The sequence below is a fragment of the Apus apus genome, chromosome 14 (assembly GCF_020740795.1).
Source record: "Apus apus isolate bApuApu2 chromosome 14, bApuApu2.pri.cur, whole genome shotgun sequence".
In the NCBI taxonomy this organism is placed as follows: Eukaryota; Metazoa; Chordata; class Aves; order Apodiformes; family Apodidae; genus Apus; species Apus apus.
Window position 1 is genome coordinate 15,613,501 of NC_067295.1, and position 26,397 is coordinate 15,639,897.

The 26,397-nt window shown below is 53.0% G+C and overlaps 1 protein-coding gene across 5 annotated transcripts; it reads left to right on the forward strand.

The window, feature by feature from the left end:
• The first annotated feature begins 1,956 nt into the window (after positions 1 to 1,956).
• UBN1 (ubinuclein 1) lies at positions 1,957 to 24,796 on the forward strand. 5 transcript variants are annotated; one of them, XM_051631898.1, is made up of 18 exons: positions 1,957 to 1,993; positions 2,736 to 3,154; positions 4,423 to 4,509; positions 5,480 to 5,575; positions 5,831 to 5,965; positions 6,332 to 6,435; positions 7,096 to 7,534; positions 10,479 to 10,549; positions 11,804 to 11,933; positions 12,141 to 12,259; positions 12,740 to 12,868; positions 13,772 to 13,915; positions 16,989 to 17,039; positions 18,155 to 18,197; positions 18,521 to 19,744; positions 20,683 to 20,935; positions 21,266 to 21,355; positions 23,832 to 24,796. In XM_051631898.1, the coding sequence occupies exons 2-18, from the start codon at positions 2,915 to 2,917 to the stop codon at positions 23,882 to 23,884; spliced, it is 3,408 nt and encodes a 1,135-aa protein (XP_051487858.1). In that variant the 5' UTR covers positions 1,957 to 1,993; positions 2,736 to 2,914; the 3' UTR covers positions 23,885 to 24,796. The 5 variants fall into 5 exon arrangements, with proteins under 5 accessions (XP_051487858.1, XP_051487860.1, XP_051487859.1 ...); XM_051631900.1 differs by lacking the exons at positions 1,957 to 1,993; positions 21,266 to 21,355 and having other exon boundaries at positions 2,588 to 3,154; XM_051631899.1 differs by lacking the exons at positions 1,957 to 1,993; positions 16,989 to 17,039 and having other exon boundaries at positions 2,588 to 3,154.
• Positions 24,797 to 26,397: the final 1,601 nt, after the last annotated feature.

The window sequence follows — 26,397 nt, forward strand, 5'->3', positions numbered from 1 at the left end:
AAGTAAATCATGACAGGACCAGAGGAAATGGCATAAAGTTGCACCCGGGGAGGTTCAGGCTGGGTATTAGGAAGGATTTCTTGACAGACAGAGAGGTCAGGCCCTGGCACAGGCTGCCCAGGGGGGTGGTGGAGTCACCATCCCTGGAGGGGTTCAAGAAACATGCAGACGTGGCACTTCAGGCCGTGGTTCCGTGGGCACAGAGGGGGGTTTCAGGGCTGTGTGGTGTTGGTTTTCTGGGGCATGGCTGTGGTTTTGTGGGTTTTCTGTTTTTTTTTTTTCTCCTGGGTGGGTAGTTTGACTCAGCAATCTCAGAGGTCTTTTCCAACCAGGACAATTCTGTGATGGTGAGAAAATGCTGCTGAAGACAAAACCAAAGAGCAGCCCCCTCCTCCCCACTGCTGTGTGCCTTCCTCAAGCCCCCGTGACCTGAATGGCTTTGCATGTTGGCTCCTGCTGCTTCTCCTCTACCAGGACCGTGTGAAACTGTCACAATAAAAGTAGAAACTGGTTTTGTTCCTCCTGTGGCCCCTGAAGGCAGGAATCTGCAAAGCTGCCAGCCTGGAGGATGGTTGAAATGCAGCCCTGGCTTGTCCAGGCTCCAGGAGGTGCAGGCAGTGGAGATGACCTGGCCCCTGCCCCGGGGTGGGATCCTGCTCTTCCCTCTGATCCCAACATCTGGCTGGGATGGATGCTCAGCAGAGCCAGCGCGACGCCCGAGCAGCAGGGACCCGGGCAGGCTGTGTCAGTCCGGCAGGACCAGGTGGCAGCACCGTTCCAGTCCCGGAGCTTCTGCTCTCCACGGGAAAAGCTTTTGCGCCGCGTGTATTTATTGATTCCCTGCCGAGCCCCGGGTCCCTGTGCCTTCCCTCCCCACACGGTGGAGACAGAATCCCAGAGCGGCTCCAGTTGGAAGGGATCCAGAAGGACCATCGAGTCCCCAGGCAAGTGACCGCCCCTCCCTCGGTCTTGCCCTCGGGACCTCTCACCGTGCTGGTCGCCCTCTCCTGAACTCACCTCTCATCCTGCCCTCCCCCCCCGTGTACCCACCCCCGGAGGGGCCCGCGCCGGGGCGGGGCGGTGGGTTGGACAGTGGCCGCGGCGCTGGGTGCCCCGGGTCCCGCCACACGGTGGCCGTTCTGGCTGCCAGGGCACAGGGTGACCCCGATCCTACCTGCCACCAACCAAAGCCCAGATCTCTTTCCCCGGGCTGCCCTCCAGCCTCCCCAGGGGCCCGGGCAAGCACCGGGGGGGGGGCCCGGGCAAGCACCGGGGGGGGGCCCCGGGAAAGCACCGGGGGGGGGGGGGGGGCCCGGGAAAGCACCGGGGGGGGCGCCCCGGGAAAGCACCGGGGGGGGCCCGGGAAGCACCGGGGGGGGGCCGGGCTCACAGCCTCACCCGCAGCTTCCGCTCCCGCCCCATCCGGTCGCCCCGGAACCACCGTTACCTACAGTCCTGAGGTTACATTTTATTCCACAGAACAAATGCCAGCTTGGTTCAAGGCCGCCGGGCGCGGGATGAAGGCAGCAACGTTCCGCTCCCTGATCCTCCCCGGGTTCCACCGAGCGCTGCTCGGAGTGCCGGGGACACGCCAGCCGCCCCGAGAGCCCCGGAACGGCCGCTGCCGCTCCGCCCCCGGTGCCGGCCCGTCTCTCCGGCCTCCCCTCAGGGGTGACGGCGCCGGGCGGCGGGGGGGGGTGGTCCCAGGGCCCGCGGAGCCGCCGCCGCTTCCCCAGCGAGCTCCGGGAGCCGCTCCCGCCGCCGCCATCTTGCCCCGTGCACGCGCCGGGGCTGCCGGGAAAGGGGGCGGGGCGGGCGAGCGCTGATAGGGCGGCCGCGGTCACGTGCCGCGGGCCGGGCGCGCCGCTCCTGCCGGGCGTGACCGCCGCGGCGGGCGCTGATTGGCCCGCGGGGCGCGCGGCGCCGGCGCGAGGGCAGCGCCCCCCGCACGTGACGTGGAGCGGGGCGCGGAGGCGGCGGGCGGGGGCGAGCGGTGAGCGGGGGGGGGGGGCGGCCGGTCCCTGCCCTCGGTCCCTGCCCCCCGGTCCCTGCTCCCCCCCCGGCCGGTCCCTGCCTCCCCCCGGCCCCGCCAGCCCCCCCCTCGGCCCCGCCAGCCCCCCCCTCGGCCCCGGCGCTCGGGTCGCTCAGCCCCGCGGCCCGCTCGCTCCACAGCGCGGCCGAGCCCCGGTGTCTTCTCAGCAGCCGGGCCCGGCTCCCCCGCCCCCGCCCCGTGCCCCCCAGCGCGGCCGCGGATCCGTCCGCAGGCTCAGCGAGTCCTTGCGTTCCGCCCGACCCCCCCCGCCGCGGGTGCAGGGGTCGGGGTCGCTCGCTCTTCCCCACCCCCCGTCCCCGGTTAACGGTGTTTCAGGCGGAGCTGTGAGAGCGGAGCCTCCGCGCTTCCCTTCCCGGCGGGGGAGAGGGGGGAGGGGAGGGGGGGGGCGGCTGCAGGGCCGCGGAGGGCTCGGGTGGGGTGAGAGACCACCGAGGAGGTGCCGGTGAGCGGCCCGGGCTGTGCCGGCCTCCGTGCCGCGGCGGAGCTGCCGTTCGGAGCGCGGCCCTGGCCCGGGCGGGTCTGCCCGGGGTGCTGGCGGGGCGCTGGGTTCCCTTCAGCCTTCGGGAGCGGAGCCGAGAGCTGCGAGGAGGGCAGGAGGGACAGCCCGGGGGCTGCTGCTGCTGCAGGGAATTCTCCTCCTGACTTCTTGTTTCCTTTCTCTCTCTCCCTTCAACGACTGCAGCGAGCGTTGAGCAGCAGGAGCTTGGCACCTCCCAAGAAAACTTCAGGAGTTGTTCCACTTTCAACGTCCTCGGTTACCACCGGGCCTGTCAGTGAAACCTGTGCTGGTGCAGCTGGGGCAGAGCTTACCTGAGGCCATGGGCACTGTGCCCTGAGGACTGGCACGAGGTGGCTGTAGCCATGACGGAGCCCCACAGGGTTTCGTTCACCACTCTCCAGGGTCCCCTGAGCAGCAGCTTCTTGAAGAGGTCTCGGAAGGAGGATGCAGAGCAGCCCCAGGACTCTGAGCCAGCTGCCACAGCTGTTCGGATCACGCTCACCCTCTTTGAGCCCGACCACAAACGTTGTCCAGAATTTTTCTACCCGGATCTTCTGAAGAGTTCTCGAGGGAAAGGAAAAGGTGGCTCTTCAGGAGACAAAGTAAGTGCCCACGTGGGGAACGATGCTTATTTAATTTGGAAATGCTTGATCTCAGGGACACTGTCGCCCCAGGCTTACCTGTCACTGGGCTTGCCAGCAGCTGTGAGCAGCTCTTTCCTAAGAGCATCAGAAGCAGAGATGCTTCTGGGACTGGTGGTTGGGTCTTTCTGGGGCCCCTGCTCTACTACACGGGAATATTTCCCCCTTGGTGCTTGGCCTCTCTTCCTGGGGCAGGTGGACCTTGTGCTTCCCAGTGTTCCCTGACAGCTGTTTGTCTGTTGAAGCCATTTCTCAGGATACAACATGCACGGACTTCTGGGGCTTCAGAACTTTGTCTTGAGGGTGTTTTTCTAGGAGAGGAAAGTTAATGGGATTCTGCTCGTTTTTACTGTTGCACTTCAGACCTGTTCAGCAGGCAGGGGGTGGTTCCTGCTGAGTTTGTTTTGTTCTGGGAGTCAGGAGAAGCAGAGGCATGTACAGAACTATCCTGAGTGTTCAAATCTGCCCTGTGTTAGTTTAAAACCATCACCCCTTGTCCTGCCCTGCTAAAAAGTTTGTCCCCATCTTTCTCATAAGCCCCTTCAGGCACTGGAAGGTGCTCTAAGGTCTCCCTGGAGCCTTCTCTTCTCCAGGCTGAACCCCCCAACTCTCCCAGCCTGGCTCCAGAGCAGAGCTGCTCCAGCTCTCACATCATCTCTGTGGCTCCTCTGGACTCACTCCAACAGCCCTGAGTCCCTCCTGTGCTGGGGACCCCAGAACTGGCCCCAGTCCTGCAGGGGGGTCTCAGCAGAGCAGAGGGGACAATCCCCTCCCTGGCCCTGCTGGTCACTCTGCTGGTGACACAGCCCAGGACAGGGTTGGTTTCTGGGCTCCAGCTCATGTTGAGCTTCTCACCCACCATCACCCCCAGGTCCTGCTCCTCAGGGCTGCTCTCAACCCATTCTCCACCCAGCCTGTGTCAGTGCTGGGGTTGCCCCAACCCACGTGCAGATCCTGCACTTGGCCTTGATGAACTTCATGAGGTTCACACAGTCTCACTTCCCGAGCTTGCCCAAGGCCCTGTGGATGCCTCCTGGCCCTCAGGGGTCCCAGCTTCACCACTCAGCTTGGTGAGGGTGCAGTTCACTCCCCTGTCTGTGTCATTGGTGAAGATATTAAATGGGGCTGAACTAAATACTGCACTGAAGGGGGGTTTGTCTGAGCTTCTGCTGGGGAGGGCTTTAATGCAGGGATGGATCCTGATGGCTTTGTCTCTTTTATTCCTACAGAAGAAAGACCCCATTGATCCCTTTAATGATGATGAAAAGGAAAGGCATAAAGTGGAGGCTCTTGCAAGGAAGTTTGAAGAAAAATATGTATGTTTTGTCTTGTTTCTGTTCCCTTATCCCTGAGGAGGAGCAAGGCTGTTCCCCTCCCAGCCAGTGCTATTCCATGGTCCCTGTCCCTCCCATTCCTGTTCTGCAGCAGGGCTGGAGGGGGCTGGTTTCAGTGTTCCTGTCCTGGGCCTGTGGCCCACGAGAAGAGTTCCAAGATGCTCTTAGATGAGATGAGAGGGATTAAAGGGAATGAGGTTCTCCCTTGTAGTTCCAAACAACTGACTGTCATTTGTAAAATGTCATTTTCTTCAGCAGAAAGTAATTTCTAAGCCTTGTAGCCAATTCTGGTGTGTTTGCCCTGAGGACAGAGCTGCTCTGGGCAGTGTGAGAGACACTGATGTGTCTTCCCTCATTCACAGAATCACCTTGGTTGGAAAAGATCTTAAAGATGACAGAGTCCAACCGTCAACCAACACTGACAAATTCTTAACTAAACCTTATCCCTCAGAACTGTGTCTATGTGGCTCATAAGTCCCTCCATGGTGACTCCACCACTGCCCTGGGCAGCCTGTTCCCATGCCTGACAACCCTTTGGGCAAAGAAATTCTTCCCAACATCCAATCTCAACCTCCCCTGGTGCAACTTGAGGCCGTTCCCTCTTGTCCTGTCACTTGTAACTTCATTGCACAGCCTGATCCCCTCTTCACTCCAACCTCCTCTCAGGCAGCTGCAGAGCCAGCAGGTCTCCCCTCACCTCCTGGTCTCCAGGCTGGACACCCCCAGCTCCCTCAGCTGCTCCTGCTCAGGCTTGTGCTCCAGCCCCTTCCCCAGATCCTGGGGTTACAGGCTGATGTGAGTGACCACTGGGTTGGTTCTGCTGCTGCTGGGAGCAAAAAAGATCTCGTTCTCTTTCCTGCACTGGAGCCAGTGTCAGTGTCCCTGTCTCGGGGCCATTCGCAAAGTGACTGGAAAGGAGGGATGAACACTCTGTCAATCTGTTATTGTTTAGGGAGGCAAGAAACGAAGGAAGGACCGAATTCAGGACCTGATTGATATGGGATATGGGTACGATGAGTCCGACTCGTTCATCGATAACTCTGAAGCGGTGAGTGCTGGGGCAGGTGTGAGGGGGTTCAAGGCAGCTGCCTGGGGGGGCTGAGCAGGCACCTGGGGGGAACCTGACCTGTGTGCAATCAGGAGTGTGCCAGGGTGGGCAAGGAGAGCTCCTGGGGCAGTGGCAGGAGTGCCCAGCCCCTCTGCTGGTGGGGCAGCACAAGTCCCGCTGCCTCCTCCAAGCAGCTCAGCTGGAGCATCAAGTCACAAAGCTCACAGGGCCCACAGCTTGTGCTTTTCTTTCCAGTATGATGAGCTCGTTCCAGCCTCTCTTACCACCAAGTATGGAGGGTTTTACATCAACTCAGGAACTCTGCAGTTTCGGCAAGCGTCCGAGTCTGAAGATGACTATGTAAAAGAGAAGAAGAAGAAGTGTCCCAAGGTCAGCAAGCCCCTTTCTCAAGTATTTCCTCTCTTAGAGCTTGGTGGATTTGCTGCATGAGAAGTGACTCTGGTGGGAAACCAGTGTCTGTTGGAGACAGCCCTGCTTCCACACTGCCTAAGTGAGGTGACTGAAAGGGGCAGGAGCACTTGCTGATCCTGCCCTGTCTGGGTGGGAGCATCTCTAGTGTAAAAGCTGGGCAGTGTTGCAGACTGTCTGAGCCAGAAGTGTGGTGACAGATGTCTGGGGTTTGGGTTCATGTGTCCAGTGGGAAGGAGCTGTTCTCAGATCCTTGGGAGAGGGTCCCAAGTGGTTCAGGGGCTGTGGGAGAGACTTTGATTGTGACTTTGTTTTAACTTTCTCCAGAAGCGGAAGTTGAAAGATGGAGGTGAAAAACTGAAGAAGAAGAAGAAGGATGATTCTTATGACAAAGAAAAGAAATCCAAGAAGTCCAAGTTTCCAAAAGCTGGGTAAGGAGGGAGGGAACTCTGGCTTGTGTCATTTGTCAGGTTGCAGCAGTACCTGTTGCACTGGGGAGGGTTGAGCACGTGCTTCAGAAACTCCACCAGGCAAAGCCCCATTGCTTCCCAAGTGGGAGAAAAAAAGGCAGTTGAGGCTGAGGGAAGGAGCAGAGCTCCCCAGCAGGTGTCCAAGCCAGGAGGGGCAGGGCCAGCAGAAACGTTGGTGTTTCTTGGAGCTCTGTTGAGGCACTAACAGTGGGAATAGGGACTGGAGAGCCTGAAGAGAAGGAAATGGAATTTCCTCTCCTGGTTTTAATAGGCAAAATGCATCAAGCTGCTGTCATGCTCATTGTTTCTTGCTTCAGTTCCTCTGCACTGGTTGTGCATTTTCCAGTCTTCATTGCTGGAATAATGCACACAGGGCAGAGCTCAGTGGAGCTGGTTTCAGCTCCATCACCTCTGCAGTGAGGAGGGTCAGCCTTTCATCCAGGCTGAACAAGCAGCAGCACCTTAAGAATATTTTTCCTGGTGTAACTGGGGAGGGGGGTGAGACCTTCCAGGGGCTTGATTCATAAGGCTGAAGTGAGCTGGGAGGAAAGAATCCTTGTTTCTTCCTCCTCATCCTGTCTTCATGTCCGTTCCCTTCCCTCCTCCGTACTTTGTTTACAGCTTCACAGCATTAAATGCAAGTAAGGAGAAGAAGAAGAAGAAATACTCGGGTGCTCTCAGTGTCAAGGAGATGCTGAAGAAGTTTCAGAAGGAGAAGGATGCTCAGAAGAAAAAAGATGACGAGCAGAAAGTGGCGACTCCTTCACCAGCAGAACCTGCAGCCCCGCGGGAGGCAGAGGCCACGCCTGACCCTTTGCTCTCCTTCTTTGGCCATGCCAGTGACAACGACCTGCTCCAGGCAGCCACTGCCATGGACTCCTTAACTGACCTGGATCTGGAACGACTCCTCAGCGAATCCCCCGATGGGAGCCCCTTTCCTGAGGGGGAGGATGGGAGCGACCCTGTTGGGATGGGCTTGGAGCAGGATCTCAAGCAGCCGCCGTCCCTCCCCGAAGGGCTGCCAGCCCCTTTGGAGAAACGCATCAAAGAACTGGCTCAGGTAGGGCAGGGCCTTGCGGGGCAGGAGCTTTGTGTGGTGGCTGGAGGGGAAAGAGCTCTTGCTGGCTCGGTGTGGCTTCCTCCAGAGACAGAGCACACTCTGGTGGAGAAATTCCGTAGTGCCACGTCAGATCTCACCTTCCTGTCACTCGGTTGTCTCTGCTGGCCGGGTCACTTTCTTGAGCTCCCGGCTGTCAGGTAGTGTCAAAGTCCTTGGCCTTGTTATCTGCTGAATGTCATGGTACCCACCCCTCAGCCTGGCTTGTTTACCTCTTGGCAAAGGGTGGACTTGATGCAAGAGGTAATTTCCAAAGTCAGTTTAACAAGAACTTGAAGTGGGAACAAGGCTGAAGGACAAACTCCACCTTCACAGTTTGAATGTGCTGTGGTGACCTGGGCAGGGGCTGTGAAGTGGCCTGCAGGGCTCTGTATGCAAAGTTGCGTGGGTGCAGCTGGAAAGCCTGACCTGCTCTGCAGTGTGAGAGGCCTCAAAAGCCCTGTAGATGGGGCTTGAGGACCTGTTAGAACCCTTTCCCATGGCATGTGCAGGCAGGTGCCTTCACTGAAGCCTGCGTACAGTTTGGCCTCTCCCACGGTGGAGCCACATCACTGGAAATCTGGGTTCTTTTCCCATCTCTAACGTAGAGTCACAGAGTGGTGGGGTTGGAAGGGACCTCTGGAGATCACCCAGTCCAACCCCCTGCCAGAGCAGGGTCACCTACAGCAGATCCCACAGGAACACGCCAGGTGGGTCTGGAATGTCTCCAGAGATTGAGATTCCACAGCCTCTCTGGGCAGCCTGTTACTCTCCCAGTAAAGAAGATTTTTCTTAATGTTTAACTTATGTTTAAGTTTCTTTATGTTTAAATTAAACCTCAGGGCTGCTCTGAGCTGGAATACACACCAGTCTCAGTGTTGGGCACCATTTAGGCAATGGAATATATTAATTTCTGGAAGGGTGATCCCATGCCTTTCCAGCAGTAGCTCCTCCTGCAGCTGGACTCTTGTGGACTTGCCCCTCTTCTCCAACATGTGAAGTGTGGCTCTTGAGAAGTGGGAAAGCTTTGGGTGCTGCTCAGGGATCCCTCTCCTGGCCTATCTTACTGTGCTGTCAGGCTTGCTGTGGGGCTGCTTTGGTGTGAGGGCTGTCACCCTCAGCCCGTAAACCAGTGCTGAGATGTTTTGTTCCTACTCCAAGTGTTGTTTTTAAACTCTTGATTTTAAGTTGTCAACAGCACTCTCAGACTTCCTGTCGTGTTGTGTGTTCTGCCTTCTGGGCACAGCAGTTGAGAGCACCTGTAACTTAAGCATCTCTTGCTTAATAACTCCTGTTACTAGAGATAAGCTCCTGCTGAAGATAACTGTTGTGCTGAGAAGTTTGAAGTGTGTGTAGAGCTGGGGAGGAGAGGGAGGAGAAGGAGAAATTGAACAAAATATTGCTACAGCTGATAAAAGTGAATGGGCTCTTTGTGTGGATGTTTCTGTTTGCTCTTCAGGCTGTTAGCAGACAAACACTGAAGCAGCTGTTCCCAAACTATGTCTGAGTTCAAGGGGAATATCGTGGAGGCTCCTGAGATACCAAGTTAATTGTTATGTTGCTGCAAGGTAGTGCAACAGCAAACTGCCCCCAGATTCTCCTGATGCTGTGGCTGTTGCTGGGCTGTGTGTGTTCAGTGAATAAACCAAGGAGGAGAAATTCAAGATTGAACAAATTGAAGCCTCTGGGGCAGTTGGGACATGAAGAGGTGGGAATAGAGAGGTGCCACAGCTTTGTCCCAGAGCCAGGTCTCTTCCATCCCAGCAGGTGGGAGCCTCCCCTGGGTTAGAAGGAGCCTCCAGGCATTTCCTCTTCTACTTGAACTGATTTGACTTTAACCCCCTCCTTCCTAAAAGAATTTCCCTGTTGAGGATTCTCTTTAGCATTGAGTCTTCTCCTTTGGTATCAGCAGCTGCCTGTGACCTGCTGCTGACAGAGAGGAATGTGCACCTTCTGGGCATAAATTAATCACTTACCAGCCTCACCCTTGGAGTGTTAAACCAGGGAATTTCAAAATCACACCCTTCTCTCCTGTCTCCTTTCCCATGAAAGGCATCACTTGATGTGGTGCCTTGTGGTGAATCCCAGTTTTTGTTTACATCCCCACTCAGAAGGGACTGAATTTTCTACTATCTCGTTCATCTCTTGGAATGATTTTCCTGCTGGGTTTGTTTTCCATGGGTGTGATTTTTGGGCAATGCTGTGTGTGCTGCAGTCATAGCTCAGGAACCTTTCTGAACAGGTTTTGGTTTTGTTTTTTTTTTCTTTTTAGCTTTCATGGTGTTGATTGGAAATAATATATCCCCTGGGGCTACTGCTCTTTGTGTTGCTTTCTTGTCTTGGTGTCCAGATTGGTCTAGAAACCCTGGTGATAAGAATCCCTGACCCTCATTAAATGTGACTAGGATGATCTTTCCTGTTCCAGGGACAAGCTCTATGTTAATTTTACTCAACCTAAGTTAAAACCATGTCCCAAAACTGTCCCCTCTCCCCACGGGAAGGGTGCCAAAGAAGCCAGTTGCCACCAAGCCATCTCCCTTGCCCCATTAAGTGGTATCATCTTCAGTGTAGTGACCCCAGTGCACTCTGGTGACTCTAGTGCATCTGGACAGGAGAATCCAGAATGGGAAGGTCTGGGGGAAGGATATGGTCTCACCAGTCCAGTTGGACTTCAGCTGAGGAGATGTAAGAGGAGAGGACACAGTCTCCTTTCTGTCAGTCAATTGTGGCAGCTTTTAGCCCTTCTACAGCAGGTACCTAGAACAGAGTTTGATGGAATGAAACTTGTGCCTTGTTTGACAGTCTTCTGAAATGCTTTAAAAACCATTTGATTTCTTGTGGCCCTCTGTGTCTGTGAGCTGGTGATGCCTTGTGTTATTTGCATTAACAACTTAATTTATTATTCTAGGCTGCCAGAGCTGCAGAAGGAGAAGGCAGACAGAGGTTCTTCACTCAGGATATCAACAACATCATCTTGGAGTAAGTGCCTCCAGGAGGGAAGACTGGGAAAGGAGAAGATGACGCAGAGGGGTTTTGGTAAACTCAGGAGCAGGTTTAGCAGGAGTTGGGGGAGTGTCCTTTTAGAAGAACAGAACATGCCTAGGGTAACAGGAAAGTCTCCTGGAAGTGGCTTTCAGTGGAAATACAGTGTACAACTGAGGTAGGAAAATGTTGGAAAGGATGTCTCCAGGCCTCCTGCTCTCTGGGTCATCTGTGGACTTAAACTGGGTCACTTGACCTGTGATTGCACCTTGATACAAGAGAGGGAAATCCCTCCCTGTCAGAAGTGTCAGGCATGTTCTTCCCTTTGTAATTACATGCTGGGTGGCATATTTTCAACTGGGATGAGGCTGCTGTGTTCATCTGGCAAACTGGAAGAGCTCCATTACTGCCCTGTGCTTTCCAGTCACCCCATTATCACACGGCAGTGTTGGTCCTTGATGATGGCTTCATTCTTCTCCTAGTGCCTGGAGAGGGCTGCTGGATGCACCAGCTTTGTGATCATCACACTGTAATCATCCTTACACTCAGGCTTTCGTTTCATTAAGGTTTATCAGGGCACTGGAAGGAAATTGCCAAAGGGAAGTTTGGGAGGTTTTTTTTCCCCTCTTGTTTCAAGTGGTGATTACCACCTTCCAGCATTCCAGGGCTGACAGCACCAACAGTCCCAAACTGTTCAGCTGGTAACTTTAACCACTTCCAGAGGAGCTTTAGATGGATCTGTAGGACTTTGCTGTGTAGCATCAGTTGGGGGTTTCTACACTTCTTATCAACACTGAGAGGTGCCTTAAAAAAGTCAGTCTCCGAGTTGTGTATGACAGTGCAGATGGGTTTGGCTCACACCTCTCTAACCTCTTCACTGGGAAGCAAGGTCAAGCCCATGGGATAAGGTTTGATTCTGTGTAATCCTGAGTTAGACCTGGGTAGTATCTGACATCATTGTCTGATGCTCCTGCCCTTCAGTGTCCAGGAAGAACTGCAATACACACGAGGCCTCGGAGACCCTTTTGTTCTGTTTCCAGATCCTCTGAGACTTGATTAAAAGGCTGAGTTGGGCTGAAGGGCTTGAGCCCGTTGAGTGTCCGATGTAAGGAAGCATCCTGTGGTGTGGCTTGTACTTTGTTCCTTCTCTCCCTGCCTCCAGCTGCCCCAGTGGCACCAGAGTTGGGTTGATGGTGCTTAGAGAAGGCCTGGCAGGTCCCTGGTCACCGCTGTGTTTGTCTTGTTCCCCAGCATCGAGCTGCAGAGCCGGGAGCTGCAGAGCCAGGTGCGCTCAGGGCTGTTGGCCCACCTGGCTGCTTTCTTCCCGGGCAGGAAGGACACTCTGGCCAAGCGAGCCCGGAAGCTCCATCTCCACGAGCAGGTGAGGGACTTTGGCAGCTCAGCCCTGCCCTTCTGCCTGTCAGCCCTCAATTCAGAGCGTGGTGGGTGCCTCCCTGCTGGGGGGTGTCCTCCAGTGAGCAGGGTTCAGGCAGCACAGCTGGTGGGGTGGGTGCAGAACCTGCCAGACTGGGGGGTGTGGGCTGGGAGACACCGTGTGGAACTGGAGTCTGTTCTGTGCTTGCTCCAGGGTGGCCGCTTGAAGGAACCTCTGCAGAAGCTAAAGGAAGCCATTGGAAGGGCCATGCCAGAGCAGATGGCCAAGTACCAGGAGGAATGCCAGGCCCACACTCAGGCCAAGTTTGCCAAGTAAGTTCCTGATGTGCTCGTTATGCATCTGCAGCTCTTCTCAGCAGGCTCCCTGTGACCTGTTGGCTGCTCTCGTGGAGTTTTGTTGTGCAGCCAAGGATTGCTGACAGGCATTGCTTGGCCCAGCCAAGCTGTGTGCTCTCCTTGTGCCATAGCTGGAGATGCCAACTATACAGCAGCCTTGATGGGACCAGGACTTGGCTTCAGTGTTTCAGTTCAGTGTTTGTGTGTCTTTGGGAACGTGGCAGTCTGGGAACAGCTGGGCTGGGTTATTCCCATGGTGTCTTGCACAGTAGTGGGAGATTTCTGAACCCTGAGCACGTTGCTCAGCTCACACCCTTAGCAAGAAGTTTAGGCTCCTCCTCCCATGTGGGTGTTCTCGTGGACCGCTGAGACCTGTGGGCTGTGTTGTGCAGATACTCAGTCCTATCTTTGAAGCTCAGGGTAATGACTTCCTCATCATCCCTGTCTCCATTTTAGGATGCTGGAAGAGGAAAAGGACAAAGACCAGCGAGATCGGGTTTGTTCTGACGATGATGAGGATGAAGAAAAGGGAGGGAAGCGCGTCACGGGACCACGAAAGAAGTTTCAATGGAGTGATGAGATCAGGTTTGCATCATTTAGATATGAAGTGACTCTGTGACTTGTCCTATTCTATGGAGTTGGAAGTGGAGCATTTTGGTAGGTGTGTCTTGTTTTCAGAGCAGCTCTGATGGTCTGTAGGAAGAGACCGTGGAGGTTCTTGGCACGGTGCTGTTCTTGGAAGTCACTGTTGCATTTATTAAGTCTCACCCTTACATACTTTGCAAAGTCAGGCTGATTTCAGGCACAGGCCACTGTGAGAGAAGTGCTAGGAACCCTCTGTGCAGAGGCCAAAAAAAAAAAAACAACAAAAGGACAAATCTTTTGGAAAGGAGGAAATGGGCAAAATTACTGAAATCCTCCCGAGCAGCCTCTGAGCAAGAACGTTTCTGGTGGTGGAAGCAGTTGAAGCTTATGGGTCTTGCTGCCTGTGACACCCAGGGTCTGACAAAGAAGAGAGTGTGGAGGGAAGGGGAGAGTGACAAAGGAGAGTCCCTCCTGCTGCCTTCTGACCTGATTCTGTGGCCAGTTGGGGTGCTGCTCCGTGGATGGTGGGTTGGTTTGGAACAGGGCTGATCTGCCTGCCTTCCCACCGCCCTCGGCTCTGCAGAGTCTCTGTTCTGTGGTGCTGGTGCCACCTGGGATTCTGGCACTGGTTTCTCCCCTCTGCTGTCCCAGGAGATGACAGTGGGAAGGGGTAACAAGGCTTTTCTCCCCTGGCACGTGGGTGTGTGTGCACAGATGGAGCAGGGAACATGCCTTTCCCTTCCTGTTTCTAGGGGAGCCAGCACAGGGTTGGTTTTATTAGCAAGGTGTTCTGCAGAGCCTGGTGTGTCTTGGCCTCTTCATTCTACCCTGGATAAAGAGAATTCCCTCCACCTGGGGAAAGGGTATCCACATAACTGTATTTGAAATCTTCCTGTTCTTCAGGGAGCTGTTTTGCCACTTGGTGAAGATTAAGTTGGATGGTTATGACCTTGACAAGAATAAGGCTCAGTCTCTAGAGGACTATGTGAAGACCTTCCTAGAAGGAGAGGTGAAGCCCCTTTGGCCAAAAGGCTGGATGCAGGCCAGGTGAGCAAGCACCAAGTTGTACTCCAGGGACTCCTTGTCCTAAGGGACCTCAGAAGGTCATTAGTCCTCCCCCTGCTCAAGGAGTGGCTTGGGTCACAGTTAGATCTGAGTGCTCGGGGCCTTGTCCTGTGGAGTTTTGGGAATCTCCAAGGATGGAGATGACCACAGCATCTCTGGGTTCCTGTTCTGGTAGTTAATCAGTCTTCAGGAAATCTTTTCTACTTATTTCCAATCAGATTTCTCTTGCTGCACTGAACTGAATATTCCCTCTCTTTACTTTTTACTGTGCACCTTTCAGAAAGGTCTGGCTCCACCTTCTTCATGGCTCCAGTTAAAGTAGTGCAAGACTGCTGTTAGCTCCCTCCTTGGTCTTCTCATCTTCCAGACTAAGCAAACCCCAGTTCCCTCCACCTCTCCTGGTATGTCATGTGTCCCTGTTCCTCAGCCACCACAGTGGCTCTGGACTGTCTCCAGTTTGTCACCATCACTCTTGCATTGTGGGGACCCTGAAGCTGGGTGCTGTGTCCAGGTGTGACCTCACAAGTGCTTAACAGAGGGGAAATAATCCCTTGAACTGCTGGCTGTGCTCTTGTTGTTACCTGCCAGTCTGTAGTTGGCTCTCAGCAGTACCCCTGGCAGCAGTGGCTCATGTTCCACTTGCTCACCAGGACCCCAGCTCCTGTTCTGCAGGGCTGCTGCCTCGTCACCTGGTGCCCAGCCTGTGCTGCCATGTGGAGTTATCCCACCCCAGCTGCAGGACCTGGTGTTTGTCTATTTTGCAGTTCACAGGGTTTGTCTTGGCTCCTTTCTCCAGCCTGTCCAGGTCCCTGGGAGTGTCAGCCCTGCCTCTGTGTTCATGTCACCCTCACACTTACTGAGAGTGTATCTGTGCTCCTGTCCAGGCTGTGAATGACAGTGCTGAGTAGTCTTGTCCCCCAGTCACATAGTGGTGGGGTTGGAAGGGACCTCTGAGGATCATCTAGTCCAACCCCCCTGCTGGAGCAGGATCACCTACAGCAGATCCCAGAGGAACACATCCAGACAGGTTTGGAATGTCCAGAGAAGGAAACTCCATGTTGGTCTCTGGTGGATGCCACTTGCAGGGACAAGTTGCAGGGTAGACCTGGGACTGAGGCAAGGCTGCCAGGCCTGGGGTTTCCTGAAGCTGTGTTACAAAGGGTCATTTTCTAATCTGTCTCACCAAGAACAGATTTTTCAGCCACTTTGGGAAGTCTTCCCCAAACCCTAGAGTATTCCCAAAGCAGAAAGTTTTAGGGGTTTCAGACTTGCACTGGACACATCAGAGAGTCAGCGGAGTAAGTAGGAATTTGGTGTGGATTTCCTTACCCTATCTGGTGTCTCCACTGTTCCCTGGTCTTTTACACCTTCTGTCATCCATGCCATGGAGCTGGCAACTGCAGGGAGCCATGCAAACTGGAAGGGTCATCCTGCTGGGACTGGCCTCAGCTTCTGGCCTGCTTTGGTTTGCTCAGTAGTTTTAAAGAAATGACAACTGCACAGTCTTCCTGCTGGAATCTTTGCCTCTTTGCATTTAAAGAGCTGGGCAGCACTGTCCTCTTCTCTCTGCTGAATTTGCTTTCTGGGTTTTGTGGGACCTAAAGGAAGGAGGAGGTGCCATGTCTTAAGAGCAGCAAATCTGAGTAGCAAATCACAGATCCACTCAGAAAAGTCCATGGCCTTTTACTGCAGGTGCATGTGAGGTGGAGAAATGTGCATGTGTGTGGGAGGTGGGTGGTGGCATGAACAGGTGGGGACAGATTCCTCTTTAGTTAATGGAGATATTACCAGCTTGAGGGGCTCAGCTTGCCAAGTTCTAAAAACTCTTCTCTTTGAATAGAAGGAAATAATAATCTTTGCCCCCTGGTTTGTAGGTGGAACTGTTCTTGGACATGCAGGTGTTCACCCAGTCCTTGGGTAGGAAGGCCTCCCAGTGGGGTTAGCTACAGAATGACTGACTACACCTGGTTTTCTTGGTTGCTTTCCAGAGGCTCCAGAACAATGGGTTCTCCTGCTGGGACTGGATGTAGTTGGACTTGATGATCCTTATGGGTCTCTTCCAACTTCAGATACTCTTTGAATTTTGGTTTAAAGACAGAGGGTAGACTGACAGCCACACAGAAGGAGATGGCAGGGATTTGCAACACTAGGAGGACTGTAAACAATTGAATGGAGAAGCTGGCTTGATTCACCGTGTCCCCATGGTCACAGAAGCTCACCTTTGAGAGGAATTTGAAGATGGGCAGAGTGGCATCTTTGTTCCTGAGTTCAGAGAGGCTCTGCCATGATCCTGTTTTCTCAGCACTAAAAGGCAATTAACAAAATATAAGATTAAAACAAAAAAGTTGGCAAAAGTCCTTGTCAAGCGGTTCGTAGCGGACAGGAATATCCCACGTGTCAGCACTGAAGGTGTGTTTTTAAGCTTCTCACCAAAGGCAGCTGACTGGCACCTGGTTTAGGTGAAATAGTGTTGTGTGGTTTACTCAGCCTGGGGAATAAAGGGGCTTGGCTGAAGCTCAGTTCATGGCTTGTGGTCAGTCAGTCCTTGCAGAAATGTGCTGATGTCAGAAGTCATCTCAGCTGTTTGCTGGGGCTGCAATGGCAACAGAGGCAGGCAAGGTGTGGAGGCTCCTCATCCATAGTGCTGTGCTGAGGCAGGGGGAGGTAACCTTTCTCTCTGGAAGCTGGTGAGAAGCTCTTGGGTGATTTACCAGCTCTTGGATGATCTGTGGCAGCAGCAACACCCAGCTTGAATGATGGTGCTGCCTCTCCAGCTGGCTGTCAGTTTTTTGAGCTGGCAAAACTTTTTCCTTAGTTATTGTCCAACAACTGCCTTAATGGCCTTTCCAGTGCCCACAAGCATAGCTCCCCTGAGAGGGAATCATGTGGGGGAGTTCAGGATTCTCCTGGAAAAGGGCTGACTATTATTTTGCTCCCTATGGTTTTAATTTCACCAAGTCCCCTGCTGTACTGTGCAGCTCTTGTCTCCAGTGATCCCAGCTGCTCTACTGGGTCTTGCTGGATATCACTTCTCATTGCTCTCTTCCCTTCTTAGGACACTGTTTAAGGAGAGCAGGCGTGTACATGGACACCTCACATCAGTCCTGTGAGTATCATGCAGTGTTCCCTTGGAGTGGTCACTGGTGACTTCTGTTCCCTGGGGCCTGGGGGGATCATGCAGGAGCACTTGAGCTTCCTTGACTCCCCTCAGAATAGTCTGGCACTGCTTCCTTTGGGGAAGTCTAGGAGAGCAGTTGGCTGTGTGTGACATCTCCCAGGGACAGCCTTCCTGAGGAGCTTTAGCCTTGCAGTAAGCTCAAAGAGAAGAACTTTGCCAGGTTGCCTCCTGGCCTTGTTCAACAGCCTGGAGTTGGGCCTCTGTGCTAGTCCCTGGGAGGCAGATCAAGATAACGTGGAGTGTGATGCCAGCAATGATTGATGCTGCCTGGTCAGTGGGTCCTTACTGGATTCTGGATTCCCTCTTTCTTGTTGCCTGGTGGAAGGAGGAGTGCAGTGACTCATCCTGCTGGAGATGGGTGCAACGGGCTGGTGGGTGGCAAACCACGAGAGCCATCGGAATCCAGCTGGGCAGGGGCTTTAATGCCAAAGGGTCCCGTGGATCTTGCTGGCAGTCTGTGCTAGATGGTGATACAGACTTAGGCTGATGTCTGTTTGACAGGCAGTCCTGTTCTTGGTGCTGGATGAGCCAGGGGAAGAGTGAGGAGGAGGATGAAATAGAGTGTAGAGTCATCTTTCCCTCAGCCATACCGTTCCAGCAGTTCAGGGATGTCTTGTACCAGAGACTGCATCTGACCAGACCAAATGATTTGGCAGATGCTTTTGCATCCTTGACTTCTTCTGGGAACCTAAAAAAAGTGTGTCACTTTGTCTCTACACCAGTTTCTGGGTATCTGTAGTGGGTTCCTGCGGTAGCTCCTGGTCCTGCAGCTGCTGCAGGATGTGTCTGTTGGTGCCTTCACTGCTCTGCTGCCTCCTCAAGACTCGGCTCATTCCCCTCTGTGGGAGTTGGGGCTTCCTAGAGCAGCAACCAAACGTCCTGTGTTTTGAATCCTAGCAACCTGAGATGCTGCCTCTGCTCCCTCTGTTCTTTGCAAAAGACTCAGTGGATCATCATTAACAGGGCCCAAGAGTGCTCCCTAATTGGCTGCTTCCCCAGGGACATGCCAGTGAGCCTTGTTTCTTTTGTCTCCCTCAAAACAGGGCGAAGAAGAAAGTTATAGCTCCTACTAAGGTGAAAGTGAAGGTGAGTTCTTTGTTTTCTGGTTCTTATGGTTGATGTACACCAGGAGCTGTGTTTGCCTTTGTAACTCCTACATTTGAGCCTCTGTCTTTACATGAGCTACAGGGAAGTTGCACTGTAAAGTAGCTCTGCTCAGTGTTGAGCTTGAAAAAACAACTAGGACAGCAGCTACAATTGATGGCAGCAGCAGTCGGGAGGGAGGGGAGGGGCTGGCAAGCACAGAACACACCTATTCTGCCTTTTATCCCCAAACTGGGAACCTTCCTTTTCCAGCAGCAAACCCTGCCCTTCTTCTGACTCTGCCTCCTCTTGTCATTTTCTTCCAGGAATCTTCCTGCAAGCCGGATAAAAAGGCCTCGGTTTCTGTTCCTTCCGTGCACTCAAGCAGCACCTTGGCTGTGTCTTCAGAGCCCCAGGGAGCAGCTCTGGGCATCAGTGCCCAAACCAGAGAACTCTTGTCCCTTGGGACAGCCCAGGCAGCCAGCAGCACTGGTGCTCCTGCTACCTTCATGGATGACTCCTTGGATGAGGATTTGATTCATAATCCCACTTCCTCCCTCGAAGCAGTCTCGAAGGAACTGGCTGTGCTGAACAGCAGAGCAGGAGGGAGCCCTGACTTTACTCTTCCTGGACCTCCAAAACCTCCACCAGAGAAGATCCCACCTCTTGCATCCTCAGAGGAGAAAAGGACATTTCCAAAGTCCAACCCTTCCCCTACATCATCCTCTGGTTCCCTCCAGTCTCCTCTAAACTTCCTGGCTGAGCAGGCTCTGGCCTTGGGCCAGTCTTCTCAAGACAAAAAGACAGAGAACTCGAATTACAAAGAGCTCTCCTGCCAAGCCTCCCCCAGCAAAATCCTTCCTGATGCACACCAGGCTAAACAGAAGCACCACAGCCTGGTCCGGCCAAGCCACGGGCCTCAGGCCTCCACCCCAGCACTGGGTTCTCAGGTGAAGGTCTTTCACTCAGGCAGCCAGCTCCAGAAAACTTTCACCTCCCCAGCTCCCTTTGTCAAACTGCAGAACCCCAAGTCCTCCTCCCCGCTGCCCCAGCGTTCCCTCCTCCAGCAGGTCAAGTCATCAACCAAAGCTCAGAGCTTCCATTCCTCCGCGTCGTCGGGCGGCGCCCAGAACTCCAGCAGCTCCCACAAGAGCCCGGGCTCGTCCTCAGCATCTCTCAGCTACACAAGCAAGCACTCGAGTGGCTCCAGCTCTTCAGGACAATCTTACAAATCACCTTTTGTTTCTGGTTCCCTCTCCAAGCACGGGGCTTCATCCAGCAGCTCCTCATCTGGGGCTTCCACAAACCAGGGCTCCTCGGCGGCCGCGCTGCCCGGCGCCCAGACCCCTTCCTCGGGGCAGGCTTCCAGCCGCCCCTCCTCCAGCTCCTCGGTGAAGAAGACACCTGTCTCCCAGAAGCTGACTCTGGTGGCACCTCCTGGAGGTTCCAATGGAGATTCCAGTGGGGGCACACAAGGAGTGGCCAAGCTGCTGACCTCCTCCCTGAAGCCAGCTGTCGTTAGCAGCACCGCATCTTCTACCTCTGCGCCGGTAAGCGGGGCCGGTCACCCCAGGCTGGGCCATCTCCTCACCTGTTCAGACCTGCCAGGGAGGGATGACTTCAAAAGAATATCCTGAAAGTCTTGAATGTCTGTCTGGATCTTGGCTGCTTAGGCTGGGAAGTCCTGGCCTTTGCCAGGGGCTTGCACTCCCAAATTCAAGCTTTCATTTTCAGCTTAAAGTAACAACTTAAGCAAACTGCTCTTCATTGGGATGTCATGTCTCATGAAGGACTCCTGGGTTACCCAAACAGACTTGTGTTATTCAGCCATTGTATTTAATGATAGAAGAGCCTTCATTTTCATCTAGAGCAACAAAGTAATTGTTCTGAACGCTGTTGTATTAATTTGTTGTTGGCTGCTCATACCTGCCTTCTTTTGTGGTGTGTGGAAAGAGCTGGGCAATTAAATGAGTTTATTTAAATGGCCCTGAAAGACATGAGCTGCTCAGTGCCAGACAGGGTACACAGGTTGAGCCCAGAGCTGAAGAGCATTCCCCAAGGTGTCTCTGTCCACAGGAGAGATCTCCGGTAACATTCTTGGGTAGAAGGGTGAACCAAACTCTGGTGCCTTGAATGTCAGCAGTGATATGCTGCCCAAAGTGGGTAGGAAGCATCCTCCCTGGAACTCACAGGCAGTGTGTTAGCTTTTCCTCTGCCAAGTGGAGATACAGTTCCAGAGTAAGGGAGCAGCAGAGGGAAATCCAGGATGGTCACACTTAGAGGAGCATAGCATCCAGCAGTGGGTTTGCCAATCCTGGGCAGCTGGGCATGGCCTCAGGAGCTGGCAGCTCTTGGGCCCTGGCTGGGAAGGTGCTTCTGACAAGGAGGAATTCTTGAGTACTCTGTGTTTTGCAGTGGTTCTTTGGGTGTGAATGGTGCTGTGCCTTGGTTTTCTTTCTCCTGACTGACCTTTTCTGTTGCTTTTCAGAAAGGAACTAGTGGAGCTGTGCTGCTAACGAGTTCTTCCTCCTTAAGTGTACTGGCTCCATCCTACAAGTCCAGCAATCCAAAGCTGCCCACTGCCCTGAGCTCCACCCCTTTAGGTATTATCTCTCCTATTCATTCCTTCCCTCTTCATGTCATCTCCTTCAGTTCAGACTCCTCCCCAAAAGCAGGAGTATCAAAGGATGCAATAGTTACAGGACCTGCTCCAGGAACTTTCCACCATGGCCTTGGCCACAGTGAGTATCCTTTTGGTCCCACGTGTGTGTTACTTGTGCCTGTGCTGTCAAATAACAAGAGCTCCAATGCTCTGCTGTCTTAACCCCTTGCAGACCAACCCATCTCTCTTGCTGTTGCTTCATGCTGTAGTTCCTGCATCTATATCTCCAGCAGTTGTGTTTGGAGAACCTTGGGCACATCCCTCTAGCTAGCCCAGAAGTCCCAGCAGCTGGAATCTGAGCTATGGGCTAATGGCTGCAGCTCCTCTGCTCGTTTCCATCTTCAATGTGTGTATTTTTTCTTTTTTTTTTTTTTTTTTTCTCCTCTCCTTTCTTTGTTTTTCTCTCTAGGTCTTCTAGCAGGCTTGCACTCCAGCCCCCACCACGCAGCGCCACTCCCACACTCTGCCCTGCCCACTCATTTACCGCAGAGTTTGCCAGGTAACTTGTCAGATGGTCTGTTTGTCCTCTGCCTCCTGAGTCACCCTGCATCTCAGCAGGTCCCTCCTCTAGCTGGGGTGGAAGCAAAGTGGTTGTTCACCTTGTTGTCTAAAGGGTGTGGTCGTTGCTAAAGCCCGAGGTCCACCACCAGGTGTAGCTCTCTGTGTCCTTCCCTGTTTAGTTAGCCAGGGCAAACACCTCTGGGATGAGGAGCCCTCGGTGCTTGCAGCAAGTGGTGGCTCCTGGAGGTACCCAGCTTGGCTCCTTGTGTCGTGGTGAAGATCTACCCTGCTAGGATTAAAGCTCTGTCTGCCAGGGCTGCCCAGGAATGAATATTCTGGCTCTGTGGAGTTTGGTTACTGGTGACCTACAGAAAGTGTGTCAGGGCAGGATGTCTCACATCTGTGCACTGGGCTAATTGCCCACATCTCCTTCAGACAAGTTTGTAGTGGAAGTGGAGAGGGCTCTGCTTGGTGTTGGCAACGTAGAGGAGTTTGCAGTCAAGCCTGTTCCTGCCCTGGTTTGATGCCTGCAGAAACAAACATGAAACAAGATTTCTGGAGAGCACCTTCTCTGCTCTGAACAGGGTCCTGCCTGGTGGGCTGTGTGTGGAGATAAGGTAGCACTGTGGAGGAAGGAGAGAAGCAAGGGGGATCCCTGCAGCAGCTGGGAAATGGAAATGCAGGGCCAGCAGATCAGGCTTATCTGCTTCAGGGAGTTGTTTATCCCATTGCTAATTGTTATTTCTGCTTTCTTCATTAAATGTTGGTTAGCACTTCAGTGCCACTGCCTCAGTACCTGTTCCTGTGGGGATTGTCTTGCTGGGCAGTGTGAGCCTGATGTGGGGCTGGATGTGCTGGCCTAACACTGGCACAGAGGCCATGAGCTGTGTGAGTCACCTGCTGGAGTTAAGGTGGGCTCCCCCAGCAGTCCTGGGGTACACAGCCCTTGCCTGCTGGGCACCCTGCTTGTTTGCTGAGGAAAGATGAGTTGCTGTCAGAGGATTTGTTGTCTTTTGCTGAAGTCTCTCTGAGGAGGTTGTTAAGCTGCTCTGATGTGGTGGAGCAGAAGAAGGTAGGAGTTGGTGTGACAGACCCTTCCTTCCTCTTGGTCAATTTATGGTTTCAGAAGAGTGAGAGGATTGATTTTTGGTTTGAACATGGGGGGGTGAGCTGTGTTCTGTGTCACTGAGGAGTTCTCTGTCCCATTATTTGAGGGAATGTAGAGTGCTCACTTCACTGCAGCTTATAGGGCTTATAACAAAGTCATTTTTTGATGGACTGCTGCTCTTTGGCAGGAACCAGTGCTGGAAGCTGTGGGTAGACAAAAGGTGACTGGGAATAAGTGAAGAACAGACCACTGAGAGACAGCTTCAGCAGGGACCTGCTTTCTCACTTGGTGTTCTCACACAAAGGTTGGAGGTTGAGCCTAGTGCTGTCATCTCTGAGAATATTACCAGTTGTGTTTGGTAGAAGAACACAGTAGCTATTAAAATGAGCACCATCATCTTAATGTATTGATTTGTTGTGTGGAGTGAGCTGTGGTGGCTGTGTGAGCAGGTGGCCACAGCCACATTGCTCTGTCTGAAAGCTGTGAGGGCTCCAGTGTGCTGGGAGGTTGCTCCAAGTGCAAGGAAACCTTAATGTCATGGAAGTGCTCATACCAGCACTTATCAAAAAGCATTTGAGCAGGGAGCCTCCAGTGCTTGCCTGTGTGCTGGCCCTGCTGCCTTTGCTGGTGGAGGTGCCTGTGTCTGGGGGGTCTGACTGCTGCCTTCAGACATGCCCCTGTGCTGAGCTCTTGCATGGAATGAGCTGTCCTTGTCCAGGAGAAGAAGCTGCTGCTGTGCTGCTCAGTGTCACTGCTGCTTCACTGCACATCTCACTACACCCATTTGTTCATCACAGTCTGGTGGTAGTTCTGATTGCTCCTGGAAAACTTCTGCTTCCTTAAAACTCCCTTCCTTTTCCTCTCTTCAGTGCATTTTCTCTTCTCGTTCCCCTCCATGTCTGTTCCTTTCTCTTCCTCCAGGGGTTACATTCCTGTGGTTCCTGTTGCTGTCAGTGGGCACCCAAAGCCTTCATTATGAGGGGCAAAGGTGCATGCACCCACCGTGTTGTTTCCAACCACCTTGAGATGCAAGGCAGCCAGTGCCACCTACTTCTGGTTTCTTAGGTGGGGGACACACAGTAGGGAGACTTTTAGAGAAGGCCATAGCCTAGTCAACAGCAAGCTGAACCCATGGTGCTTCTGCTGGGAGGCCCCAGGAGGCCCTGGGTGCTCCCTGGGACCCTGCACAGAGGCAGGGCTGCTCCCAGCTGAGATGTCTCCAAGCACGTCCTCCTACCCCCTGATTCCTTGGTGCTGGAAGGGACAAGTAGGTGTTTGTGTGCAGAGAGCTCTGGCTGCTGGGCTGCAGGCAGCTCCATGGGGCTGGTCCTCAGCCCCCTGCCCACTTGGCTTTCTTCTCTTTCAGATGCTTCTCAGCTCCACAGCAAAGGGTCCAACGCGCAGCAGCGCAAGTTGTGACGTCTGCAAGGAGGGGAGCTAGAGCACACATAGGATGAACCAGGAGGAGCAGGAACTCTGGACACCAGCTGTGGCTTTGCTTTTTCTTTTCTCATTTCCTCACGACAACTGGAGAGGCTGAACCACAACGAGGAGCTCCTTGGGGAGTTTGCTCAGAGGCTTTTGGAGCTCGGTCCCGCACCTTGGGCCGTGCCCTAAGGAGAGGAGCATTTCGTAGCACTTGTTTTGTTGCTGCTGCTGCCACCCTTCATGCATTCCCTGGCACTGGCAGGGGCCAGAACTCACAGGAGACTCAGGTGGTTTGACTGTCTTGGCTTTTCCATACCCACCTGTGTTTGCCCAGTACCTCCAAGTCCAGTTACCTCCCGGTGGAGGGTATAAAAGGTGCTGGTGCTTCTTTCTCCTGCTTTGGATTTACTTGGGTTATTCAGGCACTGCCAGTGCTTTCTGAAGACATTTGAGTGACTTTTCCATTGTACTATAAAACTGTGCTACAGTAAAGTGGAGGATTTAACATTTCCTGTGTGGTGAATCTAACAAACCACCTGATGTTCCCCTCTGGAGGAGAAGGAAGACTCTTTGGAGAGACATTTTTAGATGCAGTCATTGACTCTGAAAGTTCTACTTCTTTTGGGGTTTGGATTTTTTTTCCTCCTGCTCAGTTTTACCTTCATTGCCATCGAATGCATTGGATTGAATGGGACACTTCTCAGCATGTCACAAGTATAGGAAGACATAATTCCAGTGCCTTTTATGGTGGAGCAAGAATGGACTAGTGACACACATTTCAGCCCTGTTTTGTGTGCTCCTCAACCCTTTTTTAATCCTTCTGTATTTAAAATGTATTCTGTTTTATTTAATAGAGCTTTTTATGGTTGCACATCAAAAAAAGAAAAAAAAAAAAAAGAAAAAGCTGCACTGTCTGGACTTCAATGGTGTCTTGGTGACTGTGAACACGGTCCCAAATCCAGCAAGAGCACCAGTTCTTATCCCAGTTTGTGCAAGTGGGTTCCAGACCCTCCCCTAAAGCCATTCTTTCCTAGGGTCGTCAGTTGTGATCTCTTTGGTGGGCAGAGGGAATGAACTAAATGAACCAAGGTCACTACTTAGTCAGATGAATTCCAGTGAATAATATTGATTTCTGCACTAGGATCATGTGCCTGGCACAGCTGCAGGAATGGGGACCATCTAGAGCTGGGGGGGTCGTGTCTTTGCTTTTTCATTTTTCAACTCTTAGCCCTCACTGCTCCTCCTGGGTGCCCCCTTTTCAGCCCAGGGCAGGCTGTGGTTCCAGCTGAGTTTTGTGGGGTTTGATTTCCTGCTCTTTTTCCAGTCTGCCTTTTCTCAGGCCCCCACAGCCACCTCTGAATCATGCAGTGGTAGCACTGATCCACACAGACTTGACTGGTATTTCAAGGAACAACCTGCAACCTTCCTTCCTGAGCTTTGGGGAGGGATGCTGCCACAGACTATACCAGCAAATACCTGCTTTAGTTTTCCCCATTTTTTGGTGAGATCTGAGATAGACTGTTTTCCATTGGAGCTGATTCCCCAGGATCGGCGCATTGTTTTGTATTATTAATTATTCTTCTTCTTTTCTTTCTTCATGCAGCTCAGATTTAAAATTTGTTTACAGCAAATCACCTAGGTCGTAGCAAAAGAGCCAAAGACAGAACTTGTTTTCTCAAACCCAAGCACAGCAGTTACTGATGGACTCTGAGCAGTGGATGTTGCGTGGTTCCCGTTGAAGGCCTAATCCTGAGAGGTACTTTGCACCTTCAACTTCCCACGGGAGCTGGAAGAGCTTTAGAAGATGTGGCAGGACAGGGACCCAGCAAGTGACTCGAGGTACCCGTTCTACTCCCTTGCTTTGCCTTCACCTTCTGCTGGGCAGCCCCTGTGTGTGGGCAGAGCAGAATGCCCTCCCTCCCTCTAGGAATTGAGCGAAGCCTCTTGCCTCAGGGAAATGTTTACTTGGTGGAAATCCTGTGGGATATTTTTCTTGTTTGGTTTGTTTTCTTTACACGCTATAATGAGTGAGTGAGTGGGATGGAGGAGAGTGGCAGCAAGGCAGGAGCAGGCAGAGAGCTGGCAGCTGATGGGGAGGCAGGACTCTGGTGTCTCTCTGCCTCAACGAGGCAACTTGTGGCACTTTGGGTGACCCAAAGTGTCCCGTGGCACTTCCTTAGTATGGCAGTTCCTTTTGGGTGCAAGAGCTGCAGTTTACTATTATCTATTTTATTATTTTTTTTGGTGTGTGTTGGGACTGTCTTGCTGAAGATAGTGGGGGATGATATGAAATCTGTTAATCTTGTACAGAACAACTGAATAAATTGTTTCAAAGTTTCCAAAATATTTCTTTTTCCATCTCCTTTAACTCTAGTCTCGTGACTTTTTGTTTTCAAGAATTGGTCTTTTCAGCTTAGGATGATCACCTCTTGATCATCTGGTTTCTTGGGTGAGTAGTGAATTATTTGCTGTTTTCACTGAAGTCTCCTGCAGGGTCAGTAAAT

Bases quoted from the DNA above. Each gene is read 5' to 3' on its own strand.
- UBN1 (XM_051631898.1), top strand. From the start codon at position 2,915: ATGACGGAGCCCCACAGGGTTTCGTTCACCACTCTCCAGGGTCCCCTG. The intron at 5,576-5,830 runs GTGAGTGCTGGG...TTTTCTTTCCAG, and splicing joins TCATCGATAACTCTGAAGCG to TATGATGAGCTCGTTCCAGC. The intron at 10,550-11,803 runs GTAAGTGCCTCC...CTTGTTCCCCAG, and splicing joins ATCAACAACATCATCTTGGA to CATCGAGCTGCAGAGCCGGG.